The 26,482-nt window shown below is 38.4% G+C and overlaps 1 protein-coding gene across 1 annotated transcript in view; it reads right to left on the bottom strand.

Moving 5' to 3' along the window:
• Window positions 1-26,198, bottom strand: part of LOC116293934 (putative phospholipid-transporting ATPase IM) — a 29,388-nt gene extending 3,190 nt beyond the window's left edge. The window contains exons 1-33 of the mRNA XM_089037479.1: window positions 25,966-26,198; window positions 20,493-20,668; window positions 19,877-19,975; window positions 19,471-19,532; window positions 18,764-18,836; window positions 18,064-18,134; window positions 16,760-16,842; window positions 16,040-16,146; window positions 15,659-15,740; window positions 14,583-14,641; window positions 13,806-13,880; window positions 13,053-13,177; window positions 12,258-12,347; window positions 12,028-12,082; window positions 11,386-11,449; window positions 10,188-10,295; window positions 9,380-9,447; window positions 8,157-8,252; window positions 7,847-7,910; window positions 7,159-7,238; window positions 6,600-6,644; window positions 6,145-6,205; window positions 5,512-5,544; window positions 5,143-5,213; window positions 4,820-4,917; window positions 4,149-4,287; window positions 3,782-4,072; window positions 3,166-3,213; window positions 2,971-3,066; window positions 2,593-2,680; window positions 1,527-1,606; window positions 989-1,132; window positions 356-439 (exon numbers count right to left, since the gene is read on the bottom strand). Coding sequence (XP_088893605.1) covers window positions 356-439; window positions 989-1,132; window positions 1,527-1,606; window positions 2,593-2,680; window positions 2,971-3,066; window positions 3,166-3,213; window positions 3,782-4,072; window positions 4,149-4,287; window positions 4,820-4,917; window positions 5,143-5,213; window positions 5,512-5,544; window positions 6,145-6,205; window positions 6,600-6,644; window positions 7,159-7,238; window positions 7,847-7,910; window positions 8,157-8,252; window positions 9,380-9,447; window positions 10,188-10,295; window positions 11,386-11,449; window positions 12,028-12,082; window positions 12,258-12,347; window positions 13,053-13,177; window positions 13,806-13,880; window positions 14,583-14,641; window positions 15,659-15,740; window positions 16,040-16,146; window positions 16,760-16,842; window positions 18,064-18,134; window positions 18,764-18,836; window positions 19,471-19,532; window positions 19,877-19,975; window positions 20,493-20,668; window positions 25,966-26,014 — 2,964 coding nt within the window. The 5' untranslated portion in view covers window positions 26,015-26,198. The remainder of the gene's footprint in view (window positions 1-355; window positions 440-988; window positions 1,133-1,526; window positions 1,607-2,592; window positions 2,681-2,970; window positions 3,067-3,165; window positions 3,214-3,781; window positions 4,073-4,148; window positions 4,288-4,819; window positions 4,918-5,142; window positions 5,214-5,511; window positions 5,545-6,144; window positions 6,206-6,599; window positions 6,645-7,158; window positions 7,239-7,846; window positions 7,911-8,156; window positions 8,253-9,379; window positions 9,448-10,187; window positions 10,296-11,385; window positions 11,450-12,027; window positions 12,083-12,257; window positions 12,348-13,052; window positions 13,178-13,805; window positions 13,881-14,582; window positions 14,642-15,658; window positions 15,741-16,039; window positions 16,147-16,759; window positions 16,843-18,063; window positions 18,135-18,763; window positions 18,837-19,470; window positions 19,533-19,876; window positions 19,976-20,492; window positions 20,669-25,965) is intronic.
• Between the last annotated feature and the right edge of the window lie 284 nt (window positions 26,199-26,482).

The following is a 26,482-nucleotide window of genomic DNA, read 5'->3' as shown; positions in this document are numbered from 1 at the left end:
ATGAAACTGACGAAATCGACATCGGACAGTCAATACGTCATTTCCGGTCGTCAATTAACGTCACCCTAACGTCGTAACCCTATTACTGAAGGCTGGTAAAGAGATGTATTAGATGTCTTTTTAAGCATGGGTGTAGGACTCCCCTCTATTGTGTGTGATTTGCGACCTTGATATCTGGCTATCTGAAAAAATTTTTTCTTCAATTGAGAATACAGTTCCTTATATCATGTAAACGCCCTGTTCCAACCTCCTTCCTGCGCCATTGTTCTCAAGTCGTTGACCCCAAGTCTCTTCCCTGTCCTCCACTCTCAGTGTTCATAATCGTTAAGTCTCCCTTAATTTCTATGGAACGTACCTGCTCAAAAATGGCAAGGAAAACAATAGGTGCGGACGTGAAGAGAACGTTGTAGAATGATATGAACCATGCATCGTATAACGTCTGAAAATTAAAATAAAAATTAATTAGATTTAATTTTGAAAATCTTAAAAGATCGTCGTCGCCATGAAAATTAGGGACTTTAAGATTTGCAAAATCTGCGACGGCGACGTCTACCGGAAGTGTAAATAACTTCACTTTGAGGCTTTGCGCCTTCAAAGTCTGTCTTTTCTGTGAATGAGTTGACTTTAAAGACAATGTTTTGAAATGAAATCTCCAACGAATAGAACCCCAAAGAGAAGTTATTTACACTTCCGGTTGAAGTCGCCGTCATAAATTTTGCAAATCTTAAAGTCCCTAATTAATGGCCTTAGACGTGGGAAGGTCGAAACTTTCGTTAAAGTCAACCTAAATGGCGGCTATGACGTCATATGCATCCTAGGAATTTGAATAACGATATCTCGTTATAGTGTCCATTCTTGTTACTATTAATGTTGCTATTTTTTGAAGCATTTCTATTTGATGCAATGTAATAACCATTAAAAAAATGACGTCATTTCCAAATTTCTAATAATTGTAATAAAGATAAATATTTATTATTATTTTTCGCACCTGAGCAGAGTATCCAGAAAAAAATGCATACCAAAACTGTACCAATGTGAATGCGAAATTCTTGTAGAAAAAATAGTTGAGAAATTTACACATTCGCATGTACGACCAGCGTCCATGAGTGAGAAGAATACGTTCTAAATATCTGGTACAGAATTAAGGATAAAATAACAACAAAATGCCATGTGCTTTTTAGACGGAATGTTTTTTTTTGAATAAAACTTTTGCTGTTGCTTCAGGATATTCATTAAAATTTAAAAATCTGAGGGTTTGTTCTTCGTTCTGCTGTCGTTGTCGGGAATCAAGGATGGTGAAGCGGTAGTACACTCGTCTCTGGGGTTTTGGGTTTGATTCCCAGCTCATCATCACATGTGAGTAGAGATTGTTTTCTCCTAGGTTCTCCGGTTTACCAACACACGCTAAAACACGCTAAATTCCAATGCGACGTTTGCATGATGACGTCATTTGACTCCCACTATAATTATATTCCCTCATGAGAATATATCATAATATATGCTTATTATATTCAGAAAGGATATCTAAATTGTGCAAAAGAGTAGTCACTTGCAAGTACCGCCTGCATGCCTTCCTGGCCACTGATACCAACACCAATATGTGCCGCTAGGAAAAAAGAAAGAATATTTAGATTATTTCTTAGAAGGGTCTAATCATTACTAAAACATCTGGTCAGGAAAGAAGGGTTTCGTTTGTTCCCAAGCCCCCCCCCTCGTCATCGAAACTACCACTGATAGCAAAACCATTAGCGCAGCTAAGAAAGAGAGAAAGAAAGTATATTTATGTAACGAGGGTAGCACATGACAGTATACTGAACAACTGATGACCCAGTGGCCCTTACCGCCATTTACATTGCGACGCGGCCACCCCGGACAAAATCGCGACGTGCACTTTGCAATAGACTGCCGTCAATCAAACACGTTGATATTATTTACACGCGTGTGTGATTCAAAAGGAGCCAAAACTTTTCGATTGTTTGCAAGTATTATGAGCCACACTCGCCGGGCCAATCCGGGCCGATCCAAACGCGTGTAAATGACGTCAATGTGTTTGATTGACGGCAGTCTATTGCAAAGTGCACGCGGCGATTTTTGTCTGGGATGGCCGCGTAGCAATGCAAATGGCGGTAACAAAAAAGAACACTTTAATCATTTCTTAATTCTCAGGTCTAATCATTACTAATGAATTTGGTCAGGAAGGCGTGAGGGAAATCAAGCTCGGTTTCAGCCGTGAGGTTGTCGTTTCTTCCCAAGCCTTCCTCCGCCAGGAAAATCACCACGACGATAAATTGCTCAAATTAACTTAAATTAACTTATAAACTACAAAATTCTTTCTCTTTGTTTCTGGTTGTTCCTTATACATCTTTAAATATCATAAAATGCATTTAAAACATCTTCTGATCAGTCTTCAGCATTTATGGGTATCCCCCCCCCCCCCCCCCCAGAACCGCAATGTATCATAGGATGCGAAAATGGTAGATGACAGAAAATCTCACGGCAAGAACATCCTGTTTCGTGCTATTCCATAGTCAAAGATATCACGTTATAGATAGGTCTACCTGAATAGAAATAATCCTCTTTTCTATCGCATACCTTTAATCATACTGACGTCATTAGCTCCATCACCTATGGCCAGTGTTACGGCATTTTTGTTTGCTTTTACTAGTTGGACGACTAATGCCTTGAAATAGGGAAAGAAAAATAGTTATTTAAGATAGAACAATAGGGCTGCTATTTATTGTTTGGACACTGAAATAGGGAGAATGCAAAATACAAAAAAAAAAATAGAAAGAAGAGAAGAGAAGAGAAGAGAAGAGAAGGAGAAGGGAAGGGAAGGGAAGGGAAGGGAAGGGAAGAGAAGAGAAGAGAAAAGAGGAGAGAAGAGAAATCGGACGGCGTTCTCCGAGATACCTAAACATGGATATCATATCCTATACACTAGTATACACTAGTATCCTATAATTGACTTACTTTCTGTAAAGGTGTTACTCGACAGCAGATAATGGCTTTACAAGAACAAGCTAGCTCAAGAAAATCTAACTCAAGACTTTTATCCAACGCATGAACCTACAGTTAAGGATAAAATCTCGTCAATATGCAAGTACATAAAAAGTTTTATGTCAAGCTCCAGTTATATTATCCACATAATAGTGTTGCCAGACTCACCAGACTTTTGCCAGTTATTACTAGTCCGTATTCACCGTTACCTTTACCCTACGATAAGAAGACAATAATGAGTATAGACGTATTAGAAGCAATCCTAGAAATCCTTATATAGACCCCTTGTATGTGACGTCACAGCAGCTCAATAGACCCCTTGCATGTGACGTCCAGCAGCTCAATAGACCCCTTGCATGTGACGTCCAGCAGCTCAATAGACCCCTTGTATGTGACGTCCAGCAGCTCAATAGAACCCCTTGCATGTGACATCAAAGAAGCTCAATAGACCCCTTGCATGTGACGTCACAGCAGCTCAATAGACCGCTTGCATGTGACGTCACAGCAGCTCAATAGACCGCTTGCATGTGACGTCACAGCAGCTCCATCTGGGGGAAAAAACAAAAGAATTCCAATCTCCTGAGGATTGGAACCTATTGTTGTCGCATCTAAAGGTCGCTATTATTGAAATCCCCGGTATCCCAGGCACTCTCAGTTCCAGGGGATCTCGCTCTAGTGTTTTTTTTGGTGTCTCCGATCCAACATTCTTTGGGCACTTGGCAGAGATGATCTCGCGCACCCAAGGTAGGGTAATCTATTCACATCCCACATGGCATTATCTTACCCCATTAGCTTGTTTATTAGTCCCATCGTTACCCTTGAAGGCCACTAATTCTACATCATTGTCATCCTTCACAGCATTCATTCTGGAGCCATCTAGACTTCTTTCTTCCACAGGCTCGTGTGGCTTAACCCTCTTCTTATATTCAGTGATAGCATTGCGGACAGACTCCATGGTTTCACCATTGATTGTGAACACCTCTGTCATGTCATCCGTGAGGAGCTGGCATGAGTAGCCAATGTTGACCGCTGTTTCTGGTTTGTCTCCTGTCAGAACCCATATCTTGATATCAGCCTGTTAAAGCACAGCGAAAATGAGGCAAACTAATCAACTAACTGGCAACAGTTCAAATACAACAAGAATAACTTACTGCCGCTAGTGTTGCTATGGTACTGGGGACACCATCTTGTAGTTTGTCTTCAATGGCTGTAGCTCCGATAAGAATGAGATTTTGCTCGATTTCTTCATAAAGTAATTGAATCTTCTCATCTCTGTCCTCCATGGAGATACTACAAGGTCACAAACAATGTAAGGATACAACATGAAAACAAAGAGGACTTCGTTTGCTTTTCTTCGAGGCTCGTGTGAAAAAGCTAAGGTTTGCGCGCGCGTTTTCATCTCGTCAAACATCTGGTTTGAAATGGTAAGACATTACACCCCAGGTAAAGAGGACTATAACAGATGCATTAGAGCAGTATTGCATGACTGTGAAAAACTCAGTTCCGTATTCGCGCCTTGCCGTGACCGTGAAATTGAGACCGTGAATTTTAATTGCCTGATTTTTTTGTCGTACAATGTGATTGGTCTGGTAGTGTTGTGACTTTGCAGTTACCATGATATTTTTCTAGAATTTTAAGTGGCCGATAGCGGTACCGTGACCTTGACGTGACCGTGAGCGCATCCCGTGTTCCTGGCATTTGATTGGATGGAGAGTAATTCTAGCGCAATGTGATTGGTCTGGCGTATGCCTTGTCGTGTCATGAGCGTGTTCGTGCTGTGAGCTTTTTAGTCGCACGGAAATTGCTCTTTTATAGGCAGTACCTTGCTGTGTGGAATCTTTGATTCCATTCTTTATACACCTCGTGTGGAATGTCTTTGTATGCAGTGACCAGGGTACGAAGACCTTCGCACGCGAAAAACTGCAAGAGATAGGATTGTATTTATTATGAAACAGTTTCTTTGAAAAACATTCTCAAACTCATCAATAATTCATGAGGACAATACAAAGAAAACCACAAGTGCAAGTGGGGTTTGAATAAGTGATTTTAATTAGCATAAAATATGGGCAACTTATGCTTTGAATTTCTCCAAGGGAGAGAGAAATTCCTCTATCTGTTTACACCTTGGAGGGAGGAAATACTTACATTAAGATGTTCAGTGGTTGTGCGTATCAACTCTTTACAAGACGGGTCCAATAACTCGTACACGATAGAATCTAAATACAAATTAACACAAAATATATTGATATGAGCCATATTTATAGATACGACTGGGAGCTTTAGTGATCTTGTGGCGAATATAGGAGGGGGGGGGGGGGGGGGGGTTACCGCACAACCTTCCCATCCTGTTGAAGAATGCATATCAAAATACAATAAATTGTACATCCTGCGTGCGCAATCTTTTGGTATGGGTCCCAAATCAAAATTCTACAACCACTTTGGATATCTATTTATACGGATAAGGGAGTTTGAAGTATTTCTGGCATTGTTTTAGTAGCTGTTACACAAACATACCTGCTCCTTTGCAGTATAGCCTGATACTGATCACTTGTTCTGACAATCACCTGAAACAGTGTTAGTATTAGACGTGTATCAAGAACTAGTCAAATATGTTAATGATAGAATCTTGTTCTTATTTTTGGTCAGTACAAAAGCAACAACAGCAACAACAGCACCAATATCAGTAATAGCAGCAACAATAACACAGTAGCAACAACAGCACCAACAACAGCACCAACAACACAGTAGCAACAACAAAGCAACAACAACAGCAACAACAGCCCCATTAACACAGTAGCAACAACAAAGCAACAACAACTGCAACAACAACTGCAACAACACTAACAGCAGAAACAACAGCACCAATATCAGCAATAGTAGCAATAGCAGCAACAATAACACACTAGCAACAACAACATTAGCAGCAGCAGCAGCGGCACCAGCAACAGCAACAACATTAGCAGCAGAAACAATAACAGGCAAGACAAAGTATGATTATATGGCATTTCATTTTCAGGTAGAACAGAGAAATACACAGATATATAAAGGGTGTTATTGATCATCTTTAATGGGGTCTATGGAAGCATGTGGCAATAACTTGAATATATCAAGTAGCTCTAATCCTTTCTTTTTTTTTTCTTTCTCTACTTACCGACATTCTTTTTCTTTCGTTGTTAAAATCTAAAATAGCTAGAATCTCATAGTGTTCCTGAAATAAATAGTAAAACATATTCAAACCCTGAGTACTTAACAACAAAGCAAGGGTTGTTATTTTGGCTGATATAGCAAAAACGACTAAAGTTAGATATTTTAGTTAGCAAAAACGATTAAAGTTAGATATTTTAGTTAGCAAAAACGATTAAAGTTAGATAAAAACAGTTGGCAGGGGCGGACATAGGAATCTTAGAAAGAGGGAGCCTGAAGGACGGAAAAATTCGGCATTAAAGAATCTCACCGCTGACCAGACCATTGCATCCTTACCCGGAATTCACCCATGTTTAGTCTTATTTTATATCTATTTTTTAATTTTAATTCTTGTCAAATGAGCGTTTATCCAGAATAAACTAAACACTTATAACGTTCTATAGCACTAGTGAACAAACCTCAGTGCCCAAGACATCGAGTGTTATCGTTGTTGGTGATCGTTCCTGATAAAACGAGATGATAAAAGACTTTGTAACATCATTATTGAAACAGCATAGAACATACTAGAAAAGCATGCACACAGGCATAGACAAACAGACAGAAATAGACTGACAGACAGAGACAAACAAACAGGCAGACAGACAGACAGACAGACACAAAGGTATAGACAAGCAGACAGAAATAGACTGACAGACACAGACAAACCAACAGGCAGACAGACACAAAGGTATTGACAAGCAGACAAAAATAGACAGACAGACACTACAGACAGACACAGACAAACAAAGACAGACATTTACAAATAGGCAGATAGACAAAGACTCAGGCATGGACAGACAGACAGACAAACAAACTGACTGACTGACACACAGGTATTCATAATTGCCCTCAGAATGACTTAAAGACTGAGACAGTTCACACAAAGCAGACAACCAGATAGAGCAAAGAAAAAGAACAGAGGACAGACAGACCGACACTATTGATATGATGAAATATCCATCGACTAGATATACTCACTTTGAATACAAAACCAAAGTTTCTTGCGGCAGTAACCAGAGCAGCTTCATCTGGGGACTGGGCCTGATACTGTAATTCACCTGACACAATTAATTTATTCATTAATTTATTAATCAAAATGTGTTAAAAGTAAATGTCATCTTACTATCAATCACGTGATTTTTTGGAGTTGACTGGGGGCAAACAAGCGGTTGACTGAGGGGCAACTAGCGGATGTTAAGTCAAAACATGTAAAAATAAGTCCTCAAACTATTGTATTTGACTATTTTCACGACATCAAACCAGATTAAAAACGCAGTTATGACCGGAAGTGACGTCTATTGATAGCAACAAATAAGGCAACTGATTTCAGTTATGTACACGGATAACGTGAAGATTTTTCAAACCAAGTCTTAGTTCTAACATTATTATTGCACACATTTGAGTCTCAAGCATTGTGTTTTGGTGCCAATCAATATTCAGGAAGCCCTTATGAACTGAAGGGACGCATTAAAATTGTGAAAAGGTTATTTTTAGAATCTTTGATGGTATTTTTAGAATCTGATGCTATTCTTAGAATCTTTGATGCTATCTTTAGAATCATGCTATCTTGTCTTTTTCAAGAACACATGAGCAAATAGCGTAGAGCGCGCACTGTATGAGTGTGCAGAAAAACAAGCGATTGCATAAAAGCCATATGTGTACTTACCATCATTGTTCTGTACCATAACAGTGTGGCATACAGCAAGTAACCGCATTATCTCATGGCACCCCTGCATGTAGGCAAAATAAATACCCAATAAATCGCGTTTATATTTTTACCAACTTGTAACAAATGATGTCAAAAAGGCAGCCCAAGATGAGCGCATTTGATGATAATCCTTTCTATCCCTCCAACTCCGTCCTCCCCATTTTTAGGGATTTCTAATGTTCTTTCAGGGTTTGATCTGCGAGCTAGCAGTGCCCTTAATTTATTTTCTCCAGCTCCATTAAAAAATAGTCCTGAAGATAATTGGTACCTCGTTATTGTTGGTGATGTCATCCAACAACATTTGGTCGTTGAACTGGAATTTACCATCGTAGTACTTGTTGCCTGATAAGTCCACTTTTGACCCCTGGAGATTCAACGATTAAATAAAAATGTTAGAAAAATCTTCTTCAAACTGCGACATACACCCGAAACAAACTGTACATTTACATCAAATTTGCTCCAGTTTTGCTAAGTCTCCCCTCCCCCTTCCCAGTGAATTCCCCATCAGTGGTGACTTCCCCATTCCAGTGACTACCCCACCCAGTGACTTCCCCACCCAGTGACTTCCCCAACCCAGTAACTTACCCACCCAGTGACTTCCCCCACCCAGTGACTTCCCCCACCCAGTGACTTCCCCCACCCAGTGACTTACCCACCCAGTGACTTCCCTACCCAGTGACTTCCCCCACCCAGTGACTTCCCCCACCCAGTGACTTCCCCCACCCAGTGACTTACCCACCCAGTGACTTCCCTACCCAGTGACTTCCCCCACCCAGTGACTTCCCCCACCCAGTGACTTCCCCCACCCAGTGACTTACCCACCCAGTGACTTCCCTACCCAGTGACTTCCCTACCCAGTGACTTCCCCCACCCAGTGACTTCCCTACCCAGTGACTTCCCCACCCAGTGACTTCCCTACCCAGTGACTTCCCCCACCCAGTGACTTCCCCCACCCAGTGACTTCCCCCACCCAGTGACTTACCCCACCCAGTGACTTCCCCCACCCAGTGACTTCCCCCACCCAGTGACTTCCCCCACCCAGTGACTTCCCCACCCAGTGACTTCCCCCACCCAGTGACTTCCCCCACCCAGTGACTTCCCCACCCAGTGACTTCCCTACCCAGTGACCTCCCCCACCCAGTGACTTCCCCCACCCAGTGACTTCCCCCACCCAGTGACTTACCCACCCAGTGACCTCCCCCACCCAGTGACTTCCCCCACCCAGTGACTTCCCCCACCCAGTGACTTCCCCCACCCAGTGACTTACCCACCCAGTGACTTCCCTACCCAGTGACTTCCCCCACCCAGTGACTTCCCCCACCCAGTGACTTCCCCCACCCAGTGACTTCCCCATCAGCGGTCCCTGTTGTTGCAGTTCAGTTAACAAAGAAATAAAAAAAATTAAAAGACAGATTAAGCAAAGAAGAAAAAAGATGGATAGAAAATGACAAGGAACCCATGATGTCAAATAACGACGCACACTTTTATTACCTCTGAGTTTTGTGATGTGCTCTCACTCAGGACTGTCTTTTGCTCGTTTTCTTGTTCATCTCCCCGCCCTACATAAATGTTAGAATTCAATGTTTCAAAAGTTCAAAATACGTCTGGGTGACGCACTGTTAGTGTAGGCTGCGTAGGCTCCAGCCTAATCTTCCCCGACCCTACAAGGAACGCCTTGCTAAAAAGGCTACACAGTTTGTGGAGCTGAAATTGATTCTCTTTTAATTGGGGACGAGACCGAACATCGCCATCTCACATCTCTTAATTCAGCCCAACAATTTTGTGTTTTAGCCAGAAATCGCTTTAACTGATTCTAGAGCAAAAACCAGCAGCGATGGAGCATTTCTTGAACGAATTCCTTCCATGGAACGGAAGGAAAAACAGTGAGTTTAATCAGTATTATTTATCCTCAGTTGTTATTTCTGCCAGAGATGTTTAACTCGACTAAACAGTTTAATAATTTAAAATAGATTTAATTTAGGCCTAATGTTTTCACATTTCAGACCACGTGTCATTCTCTTGAGAATAAGATTCTTTGTTTGAGTTGTATCCATATTCATGTGTCTTCTCATGCGCAACCCTTAAACAAAAAATGATACTCTAGGGAATAATGACACATGGTCTGAAATGGGAAAAACATTTCACCAGTTCAAAACGGTTTACAAACGGAAAATTGTTTTAGTATACGATCAATATTTAAAAAGTTTTTTTTTAAAGAAAATTCTACACAATTAATATTGCAGTTTCATATTATAAAAGTTTGGATTATTAGTTTTGATAATTCACAGGAAGTATTTACCATGCAATGGACAGTGAAAGAAGCAGCTATGGTAAGGACACGTGGTGCTACTGCACGGCACGGTGAGTGGTGTAGAGACTTGTGGATCAGCTGTGGTTCTGGATTTCCCTGATACAGTGCAAGTGATACGGTATACATGGTGCACAAGGAGTGAAGAAAATAAAGCCATGCTTGTTTCGATAGTATTATAGGGAGGCATATTAATTTAACGCATACATTAATATACAATTTTATAGAATTTATTTTCACTTTAATTGTTTATTTTCATTGAATTTATCCATCCATACATTAATGCATCTTTCACTCAATCCGTCCGTCTATCTATCCATCCATGCCATGCATCCATGCATCCATGTGTGTATGCATGCATGCGTCCGTCCGTCCGTCCGTCCTTCCAAGGATACATACTTGCATGCATCCACCCTTCCTTCCTTTCTTCCTTTCATCCATCCACTCATTCCTGCCTTTGTTTTATCATTTTTTCATTTCTTTATTTATATTAATTACTTAACCAATTAATATCTTATAATGGTTTAATGAAATTCAAATTGTTCTTTACTGTGCTTATTTAGATTTTAGGGTTAAAATTATAGCCTTGCGTAATCACTCAGCCAAAACCTTCCAGACAGAAACAACCATACAGTCGTATACACCGGTGTATATGCAGATGTGTAAATAAGATACATCTTAATTCCTTACATACAGTAATTATATTAATACGATATTTTAAAAACGCATTTAGTATTAAGCAAAAATTATGAATAGATCCTTGTTAATACTTTTTCAGTTATCTGTTAAAATTTATATTTTTATAATTTATGTTTATATTAAATTTACATTTATAATATTCAAATACTTATATATACATTTGATTGCAAAAAGGTTGTAGTATACGTTTATACATATATCTAATGAGATGCAAGATATCAAACGAGATGCAGAAAGTAAAAAGCTTATTTGGTCTTATTTATTTTCTATTGTATCATACACATTAAGTATTGCAAAGAGTCAAGTTAAAAGAGTATTTTCTACAAAATGTAGTGGCTAAGCAATTTTATTTAAGCATGTTTTACGTTCTGCATCTCATTTGATATCTTGCATCTCATTAGGTATCTGTATAAATGTATACTACAACCTTTCTGTAATCAAATGTATATATGAAGTAATTTACATAAATATGCAAACGATCTTTGCTTACCGTAAAGCTTGCCTTGAACAGAGCACATCTTGAACGTCATCACATTCTGTGTTAGTGTACCCGTCTACAAACCGTTACAATGTTTCAATTAGTATAGAGCGTGACGTCATTATGGACAAACGACTTCTGGGTCCAAAACGAAAAGCAGTTCCTTAAAGATTTTTCTTACTTTTTCTTCGTGACAGGATTTGTTCCACAAAGTTTTTTTAGAATAGCTTTAGGTGAAGGTTTAATCATTGAGAATATTTATTGCTGGACCCGGAAATATGTCAAAAACTGAAAACTCTTTGATAGAGGTTTTGCACCATCACGTGACGGCAGGCATGAGAAAGAATTCAATTCCCGAAAGCACAGGGATTATATTGTTCTGCTATCTAACCACAGGCAGTCCAAGCTGTATTATGGGCACCGGCACGTGATGGTGCAAAATGTCTATAGGTTAATGATGATAACTCGACAATGCACCGTGCGGAAAAGCTGTTGTTGGGGTGGGACGATTTTGAAACATAATCACTGTCATCAACATGAATAACAACTGCATTCAACAACGTAATCATCATCATCATCATCATCATTAATCAAAAATAATACCACCAAACAAGAAAAAGGAACAACAACAACAGCAATTTCAACCACAAGTACCTTGTCAGAGAAGATATACTCAATTTGACCAAGTTCTTCGGTGAGAGTAGTAGTTCTAAGACAACCAAATCAAAATATGCATTACTAACCATGGCAATTTTACTGTGAAAGGTACCCGAGTCTTTCAAACAAAAAGAGCGGGAAACTTGACTTCCGGTCAGGGTACGCGCGTCTGCCCCGGCCACCAAGAATTCAAAAAGAGTGGGAACTTATAATTAAGATGAACGTACCTTGCTCTTGCTGGAGAATCTTTCACGGGATAATACATCTCCTTGTCCCAGTTGATCCACAAGCTTTGTCCAACTCTTATGACCTCAACACTGTCAAATCACAAACGTTTGCAAACCACAATGAAGTACTTCATTGGTTAATACTGTATGTTTATCACAATACTGAGTTAAGAACCTTAAGCGGAAAAACAGTGCAGAAACATTTTCGAGTTATTTATGGATGAGAGAAAAAGCGATTTTTCTAGGGTTGTTTCACGCATATTGAGATGGATGAGTTTCTATTTAAGGTAGACAGGGATGCATCTTCAGTTTATTTTAATAATAATTTGATAATAAAACAAAGACTCATGGAGTAAATTATGTGCGACTTTGAAAAAAAAAAAAAAAAAAAAGGCAGACGGCACTCACACGGCACGACAAATCCGTACCACATGTGTTTCCCCGAGTAATATATAAAAGCTGCTCTATAGCAGGTTTCGTGTAGCTGCCGCAACCGTGAAGGTACTATGGAAAAATTTTTCTAAAGATTTCAGTCTTACGAAATCAACTCTAAAAAATGGGCGTGGCACCTTCACGGCCACTGCACGTCGCATCACAACGACAACTTTTCTTAACGTCAAACGGAATCATTTGAAAAATACCAGCAAACAGGCGTTCAGTAAGATCGTGATGGCACTGTATCGAGCATTTCCATTGGATAAGCAGTGATTTCGCGCTGTGATTGATCAAATAAAATCATCAATTTGGCCATGCCGTTACCAAGCCATACAAAAGCAACACGTTATACGTACACACCTGATGTACAGAGATATAGGGATGAGAGTGTTTAACACCATGACGAATGACGGCCAGTGTGTAATACCGATAAACACGACATTATCCATGTAAAAAGATGGCCACGGGAGAAATACTTGAAAGTTCTATAAACAAAAAATTATGCACGCCTCAGTTCACCCTTGTAGGAATCAATGGCCCGTTCGTTTTTTTACACACATGGGAGGGCTGGTGGGATTTGGGAGGGGGGCAGTGTGTGTGTGTGTGTGGGGGGGGGGGGGGGGGGGGGTTGGGGAGGCAGGTAAAAAATATGGCATTTAAAAGGAGGCCACTCCAAAAAAAATTAGCTAGCTAGAAAGTTAATTTTAAAAATTCAGTATCATGTTTTAAAAGGGGACCACGTTAAAAAAAATTAGGTTGGGAAAGAAGCATACATTTTTTTACTTGCGATTCACAAAATCCCACCAACGGTTTTCTCCCTCTCAGTAAAACCTAACACGCTAGATTCCAATCCGATCTGTGAGTTAATAGACCTATCCCGAATTTGCTTGACTGTTCACGAAACAATGGTTTCAAGTCGAGGTTGAACTTGATGAATAAAAGAATCAAGTTCAGTCTCAACTTCAAACCATTGTTTCGTGGTCAGTCAAGTGAAGTCGGGATAGGTCTATTGTGAGCCAACAGAATAAGACTTTCTGATGTGGTTCACAAGTTTCTAGCTACCGTCACTCGTTACCATCACCAGTCACAAAGAGAAGATGATATAGGTCCTACCTTTCCAATAAAATGCTCCCATAAAGTTGTCCCAATTGACAGAAGAGCGCAGATAACTGCTAACAAGATGGCAATCTGCAAAAACATCAGTAAAAATTTCAACACCGGAGTTATAGCACAAGGGCGTTGTTCCACATGCAATGGACAAGAGTTTCTAAAATGGGTTTAGGAACCGTATGTCATCAAACCTATATTTGAGCAGCCAAAGAAAACGAGTGTTTAGTTCGCATGCCACGCAAGCTATGTTGGATCGTTGGAATTTTTTTCCGATCTTTTTTCCACGTAAAAATGCGCAACTAATGACTAACGACTTATACCGAGTTCCTTTGTACAGTATCATAAGGTTCTAGCATCAACTTCACTGAAGGATTGACCATGGAATTTTTTTAAACAGGGTACCTAATACTAATTATAAAATAACTGTTATGAATGTCGTGTTCTGATTGGTTTGAAGCGCGTGCTTTATGAGAGCACATTGCACGCGCGCGCACTTTCCGTTGCGTCATTCCTATCTATTATTGTAATTTGTATTTTATAAAAGAAATAAAAAAACTTGCTTGCTGTGCTGTGTGCAGTCATAAAGCACTTGGGGATTGGCAGAACACTCGAGAAGTGTCCAGAAACTAATACTTCTCTCGTGTTCTGCCAACCCCCGCGTGCTTTATGACAGCACACAGCACGCGCGCACGTTTTCTATTTCTTCAATAAAATGAAACCTGATGTCGGTTGTAACTAAAGACTAAAGTCTTTGTTGTTTACATCTTTTATACTACTTACTCCGATTATGAGTTTATTGAGAAGTTTGTCCAGATTTGTTCTCTTGAATTTACTAACACCTGGAATCAAATAAAATATGTTGAACTACAGCATGCATACTTTAAGGCTTCCAAAGCAATGGGAACTGAACCAATTCAGTGATACAACTCAGTGAAATACTCTGATGGACCACAAGTTAAAGGTTAACTATATGTTAAGGATGACCGTGAAAATGATGATAATAGTGGTGGGATAGAAATATTGTTAATGATGATTCTGATCAAGCGATGAGGATGGGGATGATGAGAATGATGGTGATGATGATAGGGATGATGAGGATGTTGGTGATGATGATGGGGATGATGAGGATGATGGTGGTTATGATAGTGATAATGATGAAGATGGTGATGATGATGATGATGGTGATGATGAAGATGGTGATGATGATGGTGATGATGAAGATGGTGATGATGATGGTGATGCTGCTGCTGATGATGATGGTGATGGCGATGAGGATGATGATTGTGACGATGATGATGGTGATGATGGTGTTGATGGTGGTGATGATGAAAATCATGATGGTGATGGTGATGATGGTAATCAAAGGCACTTTACGTTGAGTTGTGAATAACAGATTGCTTTTATGCAATTTACAAGCATGAGAGATGGTTAGTATGAGGTGTGGGCACTGAGGGTGGTCATTGCCAGGGTTTCTTTACATCCTCAGTGGTTCTTTTATGTCCCTCCAATGTTGGTTAGTAATGATATGTGTGGAGAGATGGGACCGCCATTTAAAGTGGTCATCTGAGCCACTTGAAAGTCTAACCATTTGCAGATGTAATTACAAAGGCAGCACTTTCTCCTCAGTTATTTTAAGACCCTGAGTGTTGGTCTGGCCGGGACTTGAAACATGACCTCCCGCACGAAAGTCTGATGCTCAACCAACTGAGCCAACCAGTTGGCGGGATGATGATGCTGATGATGATGTTGATGATGGTGGTAGTAATGGTGGTAATAGTGATGATGATGTCTGCCAAACATATTAAAATGTGTATTGTGTATTTTCTTAAAATCGTAGCAATATTTGACTATCATACCACTGTTCATCATGAGCTTGGAGTCTTGACCAGCATACACTACAACACCATACACCCAGTCTGTGTTCCTTAATACACACCCCTACAAGTACATACAACATTATCAATAAACCACACCAAAATGATTACTAGCTTTGAGGATCATCGCTTGTTTCTTTGACGGGATACCTGTGGTAGGTAGATCACACAGGGATCCCAAGAGCCAAACAAGATGAACTATACGTAATGAGGAATGCCTAGTTATCGTCAACCAAGATGGTGGTTATGATGTATCTTGCACATGCTACAAGTTTCTTAATTCAGTCAGATGGCAATGTTAATACGAGTTAACAATGGAAAGTCTACATGTAACACTGACCAAGGGAAAATGTTAAAACTTACCCTGAGAAGAACATTCTCATTATCCAATGAGTAGTCATTGCCTTCATAAACCAGTCTTCCATGGAACTTGTCTAGTCTGTTGTTAGGGAGATCACAGCTGGCTTCTCCTGTCAATGTAATACATAATCATGACATTCAATATTTATGACAAAGCCAGGGTTGTCAATAAAATTTTTGGTAGGCGGTTATGAAATTAAAATAGGTGGTAAACCGGAAATCACTGGAGCATGTAATCAAGGCTTACTTGTCACATTTTCCCATACAAATCCTTATAAAATATTCAACTTTGTATTTAAAGCCATTTCACCTGTATTAGGCAGGGGTTTCAATAGAAGGCGGCTACCGGCGGTTTATCACCGGGTACTTACCTTCATACCACCGGCTATTTTGCGAATTAGTCTTAATAAATAAGAAGTAAAATTTGTGGAAACAGACGTGTACTGAGTTTCATCCATCTACTTCAAATGTTATTGAAAGCCCTGATTAGGTCATATTTTAAGCTGAAACTTTGCCTTCTTACTAATATCGAGATGCTCTTTCCATTTCTGGTTCATTTTGACACAACACCTCTCTTTACGGGGGTAGGGTCACATGACCTGTTGTTGCTAAAGGCCTATTACCAACATACAAAAATTCAAGAAAGATCGGGTAGTAGTATAGGAAGAACTATAGGGTGCAATATACTTGTATAAATAGTTTGTTTGGTTCATTAGTTCATACCTTGATAATTGCCTAGTAAATCTTCATCATCACCCATTTCACCTGTCTCAGGAAGAGGTTGTCTGCACTTCAAGTTTGTTTCACTAAAAATATTATTCCATAAATATAAATTATTATAATAAATAATATATTCTGGTTTCTGTAGTTTTCCTCCATCAACAAACATTTACTTCTAAACTCCGATTCATTCATGGAACAAGGGTGACTGGTTCGTATTAGAAAGGCTGATTTACAAGATACTATTTTTCCTTAAAGTTGTCACACACAACATGCATGCTGATGAAACTTGTTTACTTCTGTAAGAGAAAGCTAACACTAGACATACAGTAAACCTGAATTATGGGAAGTTTGGTGTTAAGTATGCAGCTGTCACAAGCTGGAATGATTTACCACATAATATAAAAACCAGTTCAACACATAAAGTCTTTAAAAATAAACTTAAAAAACATATGTTGCTTTAGAATTTTGATTTTAATTAGGTTTTGCTTCAATGTAACTTTATTTCCTACTTTAATTTAGTTCAAACTTCACTTTATTATAACTTTTTATGTGTATTGAATCTATTTTAGTTTGCTACTTTCCCCCATATAAGTTCTTATTTGAAAGTGTTATATAGTTTCAAGGTGCAGAAATATTCTCTTAACCCTTTTGGGTTGTTTTCTTCTGCTCCTCCCAGTTAATTTTTTTAAAATAGTGATGTAAAGTATAAAATTCTCATTCTGGGAAATAAAAAAACCTTGAAACCTTGAACCTTGAATAAGCATGCTTCATTATGGAGAAAACAAAACACTGAACAACAGAAGTTTAGTTAACAATTTGATATAAGCAAATAAAATTTATGGAATACATTTCTATGATAATGTGTAGTTCCAGAAATCATCCATACCCACCCCACAGAGGCATTTGGAATTTCCGAAGAGTAGGGGGGTCAGAGAAAGAACAAAAATTACAGAGTTTGTATGGAAGAAAATTGGAATTTCTGGGGGGTAGGGGGGGTCAGAGAAAGAACAAAAATTACAGAGTTTGTATGGAAGATAATTGGAATTTCTGGGGGGTAGGGGGGGTGTCTTAAAAAATTCCTCCGTGGAGGGGGGGGTATGGATAATTTTTGGAACTACACAATAACCATAATGATAATTTATATAAAAAGTCATTAATGAAACAGTGGTGAGGAAAAATTGTGCCATGTCAATCGAGCCTTAAGCTACAGGGAAAATTATTAAAGCATTATCATCAACAACAAATAAAGAGAATTATTTCTTGTACAATGTGAATATTATGTATTTACAGTAAACAGGACTTACCCATCCAACTCTGCTGTTTCAATATAACACAAACCATTTTCTTCACTCGTAGTAAGAACAATTACATCAGCCTGAAGAAGAGGATATAAGTGAATAAGATATCCTACCATGTGCATACGGTACAACATCATATCGTTATGTAATAATTATTGTTTGTGCATGAGATATACACAGAATCTTCTGCATTTTTCTGTGCAACCATTGTGCTTGGTTGTATCCATGGCATGTGTCAGCAGCAATGAATGTCATCATTGTGTATTTCAAGCCCAAGTTCACTGATTTGATAAACTACATGTATGTAGTGTACTGTATGTATAGTGGCACTCTGGGGTTTGATTCCTGGAATTGCCATCGCATGTGAGTAGAATTTGTTAGACCTTTCCCTCAATTATACGGTTTTCCCTGTGTTCTCTGGTTTTCCTCTCCCCGCAAAACCTAACAACCTGAATTCCAATTACATTTGTGAGTAAGCCATGCCCTGACTTTCAGGATTAGCCCAGAGGTTGTTCCAGGGTTGTTCCAGAGCCCTGACTTAGATCAGCCCAGAGGTTGTTTAAGGGTTCGATCTGTGAGTTAGCCATGTCCTGACAAAGATCAGCCCAAAGGTTATTTCTGGGTTAAATCTTTGAGTTAGCCACCCCTTAATAAGCACAGTTAAGTTTGTTTGATGTGTGGGTCTCTCCCTAGCACCATAACTTACAGGTACTTGCTCATTGTTTTCTATTCTCAAAATATCTCCTACATGAATCTCCATCCATTTCTTTGTTTCAAGGCTAAAATGATAAAATGGAACTTAGATTAATTAGAAAAACAGCACAATACAATGATATTGACCTAACAATAACGTGGCTGAAGTTGGCTGCAATTAAGCCATTATGACTGATTTTGATAGCAAATTTTATTTCTAATGACTAAATCCATTAAACAATGCCCAATGCTTTTTTTTGCAGGAAGGAGGCAGTTAGGGGCGAGGTCAAAACAATCATCCAAAATAGGGACCCGATTTTATGAATTAAGGTGGTGGGTACCGGTATATACCCCCTTCCCCCTCAGAGACCTGTTCAAATGCTCGGTACTGGGGGTCTGTAGCGGCAATTTCTGTAAACAAATATGTTTTTAGCATGCATGCAGACTGGACAGTCCATTCATTTTTGTGATTTGGCTTTTAGTTTTGGAGATATTTGGGGACAAAATCTAAGATTTCACTTCCAGAGGTGGTAGGTACCGGGTAACACCACCCCTCCACCCTAAATCGGGTCCCGTGAGATGACAATTGTTTTGCCCTCGTTACTTAACTCCCAACATCCCACAATCCCACACCCCTCAATGTTATCTGCACATTAATTATCCCATGGTAAAACAGGATAAGGTGAGTATACGTCAACACTCAAAGTTGATTGTCATTACCTTTTGTTTATTAACACTTGACATTTCCTATTGTTGACTCCTTTGTCACTCCTGTGTCTTTTCTAATAGAAGAGGTGGAAAAGTTTGACTAAGTTTTTGGCAATGTTCTAACTGTAAATTTAGCCATCAACTTGAGCTTGGTATTCACTTGCGACAGAATCAGCCAGTTGGAATTAGAGTTTGAAACAGTTCATTCATAACTGTTGAGTGAAATCTGCTTGTCATAAGCGTAAGCATAAGCCAAGGAAAGAAAGCCTTTCAATCCTTTCAATTTCCAATGTGCGTCTGACTGTGATTCCAATTTATTTCTTCATAAGCTGCTTCCGACTATGCTTCTGCCTCTAACTCTGATTCTGTTGCAAGTGAAAACCTGAGGTTCTAGATGCCAAATTTGTTTCTAACTTACAATATCATCATATGCATCTTTGACAGCTGTAGCGGCAAGAACAAACAACAAGGGAACAGCGGTTGATTCTGGCTTTAATGCAGTAATGGCAGGGATAGACTGAAAGACAATAAATTACATCATTATAGGCCGTTTGCATAACGGCATCATTTGACAAATACTACCATAATGCTTTGTGAATATTCTTTTTGTATTTAAATTAGTATTCCCTCATGAGAATAGTAAGACAATTGGTGCAAATTAACCAAACAAAATAAAGTGCGCAAGGAAGTCTGGTAGTAGAGGTCAATGCCATTTTGCAAACATCCTGTTAAAATAAGAAAAATTAGAGTAAAAATAGACACGTGGTAGGGGTAATAGTGTGCTTTATGACCAACTGCCATGTGGTAGTCGACAATCCGCTGACTGTAAGTTGGCCGATCATTGTCTGTGTATCAGCCAACAAAAGGACTATTTCTATTGAAAATGACCCTGACTCATATACAAAAGAGCCCAGGAATGGAAACAAGATTGCATTGGCAACAGGTTACGCACGCAACCTGTGCTTCACTCACATAATCTAATCTTTTTATGGAAAAAGGATTACTATAATAATACATATAGATGCCATTCTTACCATAATTATAATCTGCAGTAAGAAATACATGTTTGCAATTCTTCTGAACTGCTCAAACAAGTTGATAGGCAAGAATGTGAGTAGTGTGTACTTTGATGTCCTGATGAAGTTGTCGGCATACTTGTACTGCTCGTTGTGTTCTCTGTTGTTGATCTGAAGAACACGACCAGCCTGTCCTGATGAAAGAAAGTAGAAAAAAATTAATTTCACAGTTCTACCGTCCTAATAACCCTTTTATGCTTGGGGGTAAACTGTGAAAATTATTAAGTTTTCCCAAATTATTCAGATCATGTGTCATTCCCTAGAGTATCATTTCTTTGTTGAATAATGTTTAACATGAGAAGACACATGAATATAGATACATCTCAAGCAAAGAATTTCAATTTCAAGAGAGTGACACCTGGTCTGAAATGGGAAAACATTGTGCAAAAAAGTAAATTGTTGTATTGGATTTCATAGTTCTAACCAAAAACATTTTAAGATTTTTGAATTATTTAGGGTTTGTTCAAATTGTGAACAATAAATTAAATAGGAGTCTGAAATATTATGATACAAAAATTTGAAAAGACTTTGCCTTTATGTATATATGGTTTCATGACAATTGCATAACATGTCCCGGTACATTTACAGTGTATACACTCAATTGAGGAATCGTTGTCGGGTTCAGAAACATATAACATAAAAGCTTTGACCAAAATGGCACATGGGAAATGACATAATTATATTATAATTTATTCATTTGCGCCATCCATGCAGTCGGTTTAGAATGCCAAACGCGTATTAAAAACAGTGGATGATGCCACGGGTTGCTGGTCACAGCATGCATCTAATTAACGTACTTCCCATGTGCCATTTCAGTCTCAGCTTTTAAGTTCTATGTTTCTGAACCCGACAACGATTCTTCAATTGAGTGTATATGAAAGTGTATCAGTACTTTAGCCATAAAATATTAACAGATTTAGTCTACATATTCGCAAATTAAACCTTAACTTAAACCGCTTTCAAAGACAACTTTTCTGGACAAGGAATCTTAACAAACTAAAGAAACCAAATCGTAATTGATGGTTTTAATTAATAAAAAGTATTGTGTATAATTTAGATTTACAAACAAAGAAATCTTAGATGTATTCTTGTACTGACCTCACCTAAACTGTGAGCTCAATATCAATACTAGAATAACACAAAACCCGTACTATAAATCATTAAAATGTTGTAAAACATCGTTGATCTGAGATGTCAATGATCTCAGTTCTTTTAAGACCTAGATTAAATAAATATATAAATGCCTAAATAAATAAGGCTGAAAATTTTTAACTCAAAATCTCCATTAAGCGATGGCTTATCATCAAGTGACCTCAGCACTAAACCTCAGAATTTCAGCGAATTTTATACAATTTCACTCTCAATATAGGAGTAATCTCCACAAGTACTCCAATATTTAGAGCCCTTTCCAATTATAAATGTGAAAATAAAGTCTTTAAGATTGGATTATTAACCAAAATATTCTAATTTGAACCCGCCTCACAAACCTCAAACGAGCTTGAATAAAGGAAATATGACTCCCAAATAAAGTCTTTCTAAGATTTCTAAGTATATTATAATAATGAAAATGCATTACCTTTTCGTGTACTTCTTCGTTTCGCTTTAGGCATTTTGTTTTTAGGATTAAAGCGAATTATTTTCTGCTAAAATAGAAGTGTTTCAGAATATTTTCGCCGAGTTGATAAACAGGAACTCGAAGCTGAGCTCACGGCATTTTTTTCCCCTTTCACTATAAGCTCTTCTCAGGACAGGAATACTATCTCTATAGAGATGTTGTGAGCATTTGCTCTAGCTTAGGTCGTTTTTTAGCTTGGTTTTTGAAGCATAAAGATTGTTTGGTTTTCAAGCACCGTTAGGACAGCGAAGAAAACGAACGAGCGTACACAGGAAGCCCAGCATCCACGGCAGTTATGAATATCCAGGTTTTGCAGTCGTTTTTGCATCGGAACAAATTTATAAACGCTTTATAGAAGAAACAGTTAAATAATAAAAAGAGAAGTAATTTTGAAATCCTTCTTTTCATCACCTATGCTGAATAAATATGTGATAAAAAAATAGTAGTACATGCGGCAACCGCTCAACCATGGTGTTTTTCCCTGTACAGACTTAATTAGTTGTCAAATTTTAAATTCATACTTCATGAATAAAATATAATTAAGCTTAGTGAGTATTCTAACTGCTACCAGCTTGATTCCCGTTTGTTTTTAGCGTGGAACATACTTATCTTATTCTTCGTTTGATGGCGGTTTCAACCTAGGGCGGGGCTTGTATGAGGAAGGGGGGAGGGGGCGGGTACAGAACAGTTAAGCGGCCACCGTCGGCGAATTTGCCACTGGCCGTTAAAACAAACACATGCACTTCTTTTTATTTTACATTATTCAGTGAAAATTTCTGAAAGGAGGCATTGAAATTATCGTCAAAGATTTTGGAAAGAAGATCTTTAGTCAACAATCCCATTTCCCATTACAAGTGACGTTACCAGTAAATTATTTGGTAACATTTTCATTTCCAAATTTAATTTCAGAGGTTCCACAAGTCTATTCACTAGTCAGGTGTCTGTGGTTACGCTTGATTTAGAAAGCGATGCTAGGTAGGCTTATGAATCAAATACAATAAATACTGCCGTAGAGCGGGCTAACAGGTGTCGTCTCTTATCGCTGTAGCTATGGTTTCGATAAACCAGATGTCCTTCCACTTCCCCGTCCCCCCGAAAGGATATATCTGTATTTTTCTCCATGCTATCATCATACAGCCAAAAGAGTTTCTTAGTGCTGGTTCTCTCCTTTGTAACATGCTTATCCTTATTCGCCGCGCGTCCTTTTTCCCTTCTCAAAAATCAGGCTTTTAAATTGGCAATTCGACATTACTTTAGACTCGGGAAACTAAGGAACTGTTCCCTGCTCTTCAACGAAAATAAAGTTGGCTTTTTAGCATCTTTTTTTTTTTTCTCCAGTAGTTTTTCCTACATCACCATTGTTTTTCATCATGACCACTTGACCACAATGATTGTTTGCGGTTAAGTTCAGCAAGTCGTAAATATTTTAAGACCGACGAAGATTTCAGTCTTTAGCTTGTGATTTCGGATGATAAAAGGTGAAAAAAGTATCGTATATTAATTTACACAGTTTTTAAAGTTTATGTAAAGCTACAGTAAATAGACCCTTTTAGCTTGGACGTAATGGTTTTCTATTTCTTCGGACCAAATGTTATTCCCTAGCCTGTATCCGATCATGGTGCACGAGATAACACATCAGATGCCAAGAGAATATTGCACATGCTTATGGACACAACTCAAACAACGAATCTTATTCTCCGAGAGAATGACACGTGGTCTGAAATGGGTAAACGTTACGCCCAATCAAATTGAAGAGGCGATTTAGATTTACAGTGGTTGAAGTTTTACATATCTATGGGAAGGTGTACACTAGATTTTTGTTATATCAGCTCAGGCTTCCCAGACTTAGTGCACAAGTAACAAGTTTTCACCACCCACGAATAAACAGCTAAAAGACTGCCCTCAGCATCCCATAATTCAAGATGGCCGCCGTATTAGTAAAAAAGGGATATTTGCGACAAGGGAGCACATTAAAATTTTGTTTGTGTAAGGAAGGTCATTGTTCTTGGTTGATCTATCTAGCGCGCGCAATCCATCTTGTGACAGGCGTTCCTCGTAGTGTTTTGGTTTCGGCCGATCCGAATGGCTTACGATCATGTAAGGAAGGGAATGACGAGTGTAATAGGACCTCCTTTTTTACACGTCGCTCCGCTCCTCGCAAAAATATTCGTCGGTTTTCGGAGTAAATTCGCTAGCCCGACTAAAGCAAAGAACGCCTGCCATGAAGTGTAGCGCGCGCGCGTAAACAAGAAATACAAGGAACGCTTGCTATATCTGAGAATACGTGCGATAAAATCGAAGATAAACCAACACAATCAAAATTTTAACGTGCTCCCTTGTTTGCGATAGAAAGAAAAATACAAGAGAGCCATTTTACAAACCTCGGGCATTTGAAAGGAAGTATCATACAATACAAAATTTAATTCATCTTTTTTCCCGCTGTAAGTCGCACTTTCCGCTGTGCGTTTCATTTATCAAAATGAATCAACATTTTTTTGCAAGGCAAAATTAAATTAAAAGTAAAGAAAAGTCAGTTCCGTCTTCGGAAGTCACCCATCTTGAAGACAATGGAAGTCGAAAGGATTAGGAAAATAATCGCTTTAATAATGCTAAAATGTTGCCAAATTGTCTGATTATTTTCTGCTTTTATTTACAGTCTTCGGTTTCTTTAAAGTGATTCCATAGTAACGGTAACGTTAGCCGGTATATGTTACCGTTTATTAAGTTCCGTTTGTCAATTACTGTGGTTTTTATGAGTTCATATTCGCTTTAAGAACCTACGCCGAACGACAGTGTCAATGACGTAACAGAAATGATAAACACCAAAAAATATTGAGTCCTGTTGTTATGTTCTTTCGTTCGTTCGTTTGTTCTCTCTCTCTCTCTCTCTCTCTCTCTCTCTCTCTCTCTCTCTCTCTCTCTCTTTCTTTCTTTCTTTCTTTCTTTCTTTCTTTCTTTCTTTCTTTCTTTCTTTCTTTCTCTCTTTCTTTCTTTCTTTCTTTCTTTCTTTCTTTCTTTCTTTCTTTCTTTCTTTCTTTCTTTCTTTCTTTCTTTCTTTCTTTCTTTCTTTCTTTCTTTCTTGAACTTTTCATATCTTAATTTTTCTTGCCGAAACCAACGTTTCTATGATGACCCACGTTCCTATGGTCACGACTGGTTTGTATTGAGATCCTTTCTGGGGGAGGGGGTAAAGTCATATTTCGATATTATCAGAACAGTTATCTTTTATCTCTTAAATTACCAAGATCATTTCTTTTAATTGCTTGATTTCATTTTTCACCGGAACATGACTTATTTATGACTTACAATGATTAACCAGTTAGTATCCCTTATCCTAAAATTTATTCAGTTGCTATCCTTCATCCCTAAAAATATTTCCAGTGTCTGTTACCCCTTCGCATCCCTAAACTCACTTGGCATGCATTCTATGGCGTAGTAAAAACAATTTTACAACTTAGAAAGATTGAACTGGCTAATACTAGTAAAGCTACACTTGCATTCACAAGTTTTGCTGTGAATTTTGAGTCACGTCAGTTGCTACAGCAACGTTGTCGTAAACTTGACATACAGAACATCAAATTTTAGATCAGGTAGTCTTTTATGAAATCTTAATCCATTTTTTTCTGGTTAAAGAAATCTAAAAAGCATTATTCTGTACGAAGTATTCTTTAAATACAACTCTATGAGGAAGCTTCAAATATTAACTACTCCGTTTAAATGTTTTTAGCTACATATATATTTGTTTATTGTAGTCATGCCTGGTTCGTCTTTATGTTAATTTAAGAGACTTAGCTGTAATCTTCCTATTCTACTTACTTGGTATGTCTTGGATTTTTCTCTGTCGATGCGTTGTAGTCCCTTGCATAGTGCTGGCATTTCTGGGTATCAGATTTCTAGATCTAACCCGTCAGGCAGTCGGTCAGAGTAAAACGATGAACGATGAACGGTTACACACATCCTATGAAAGAATTTACCATCAAATAAGGCATTGTAATGTTAATGTTAATTTATATATGCCATTATTATTGCGATAATTATAGATATATGCTGCTTTGTTTTATAAGCCAATCCGTTTCTAGGCTGGAATACCGTAATAAAATATAGTGAATTTGTAAAATTAAGAAGGCTGTCGAATGACGTCACTGTTTTCTGACAAATGGATTTCACATCCATAAATTACTAACATTTTTAACACGTAGCAATTTTCTCTGCAACTTATCTCTCAACAGCGTTGCGACACAAGTTGCAAGAGTGTTTACACGGTGCAACGGACAAGCAAGCAATTACTGCAACTTGTCTCGCAACATTTTTTTTCAAATATGCGCTGTAGGTT

This window comes from Actinia tenebrosa, unplaced genomic scaffold (genome assembly GCF_029948245.1).
Source record: "Actinia tenebrosa isolate PJP-AT-01 unplaced genomic scaffold, QUT_ActTen_1.0 PGA_scaffold5__44_contigs__length_20552954, whole genome shotgun sequence".
In the NCBI taxonomy this organism is placed as follows: domain Eukaryota; kingdom Metazoa; phylum Cnidaria; class Anthozoa; order Actiniaria; family Actiniidae; genus Actinia; species Actinia tenebrosa.
Note: the sequence above shows the minus strand (reverse complement) of the source record. Positions and strands in the feature narration are given on the sequence as shown.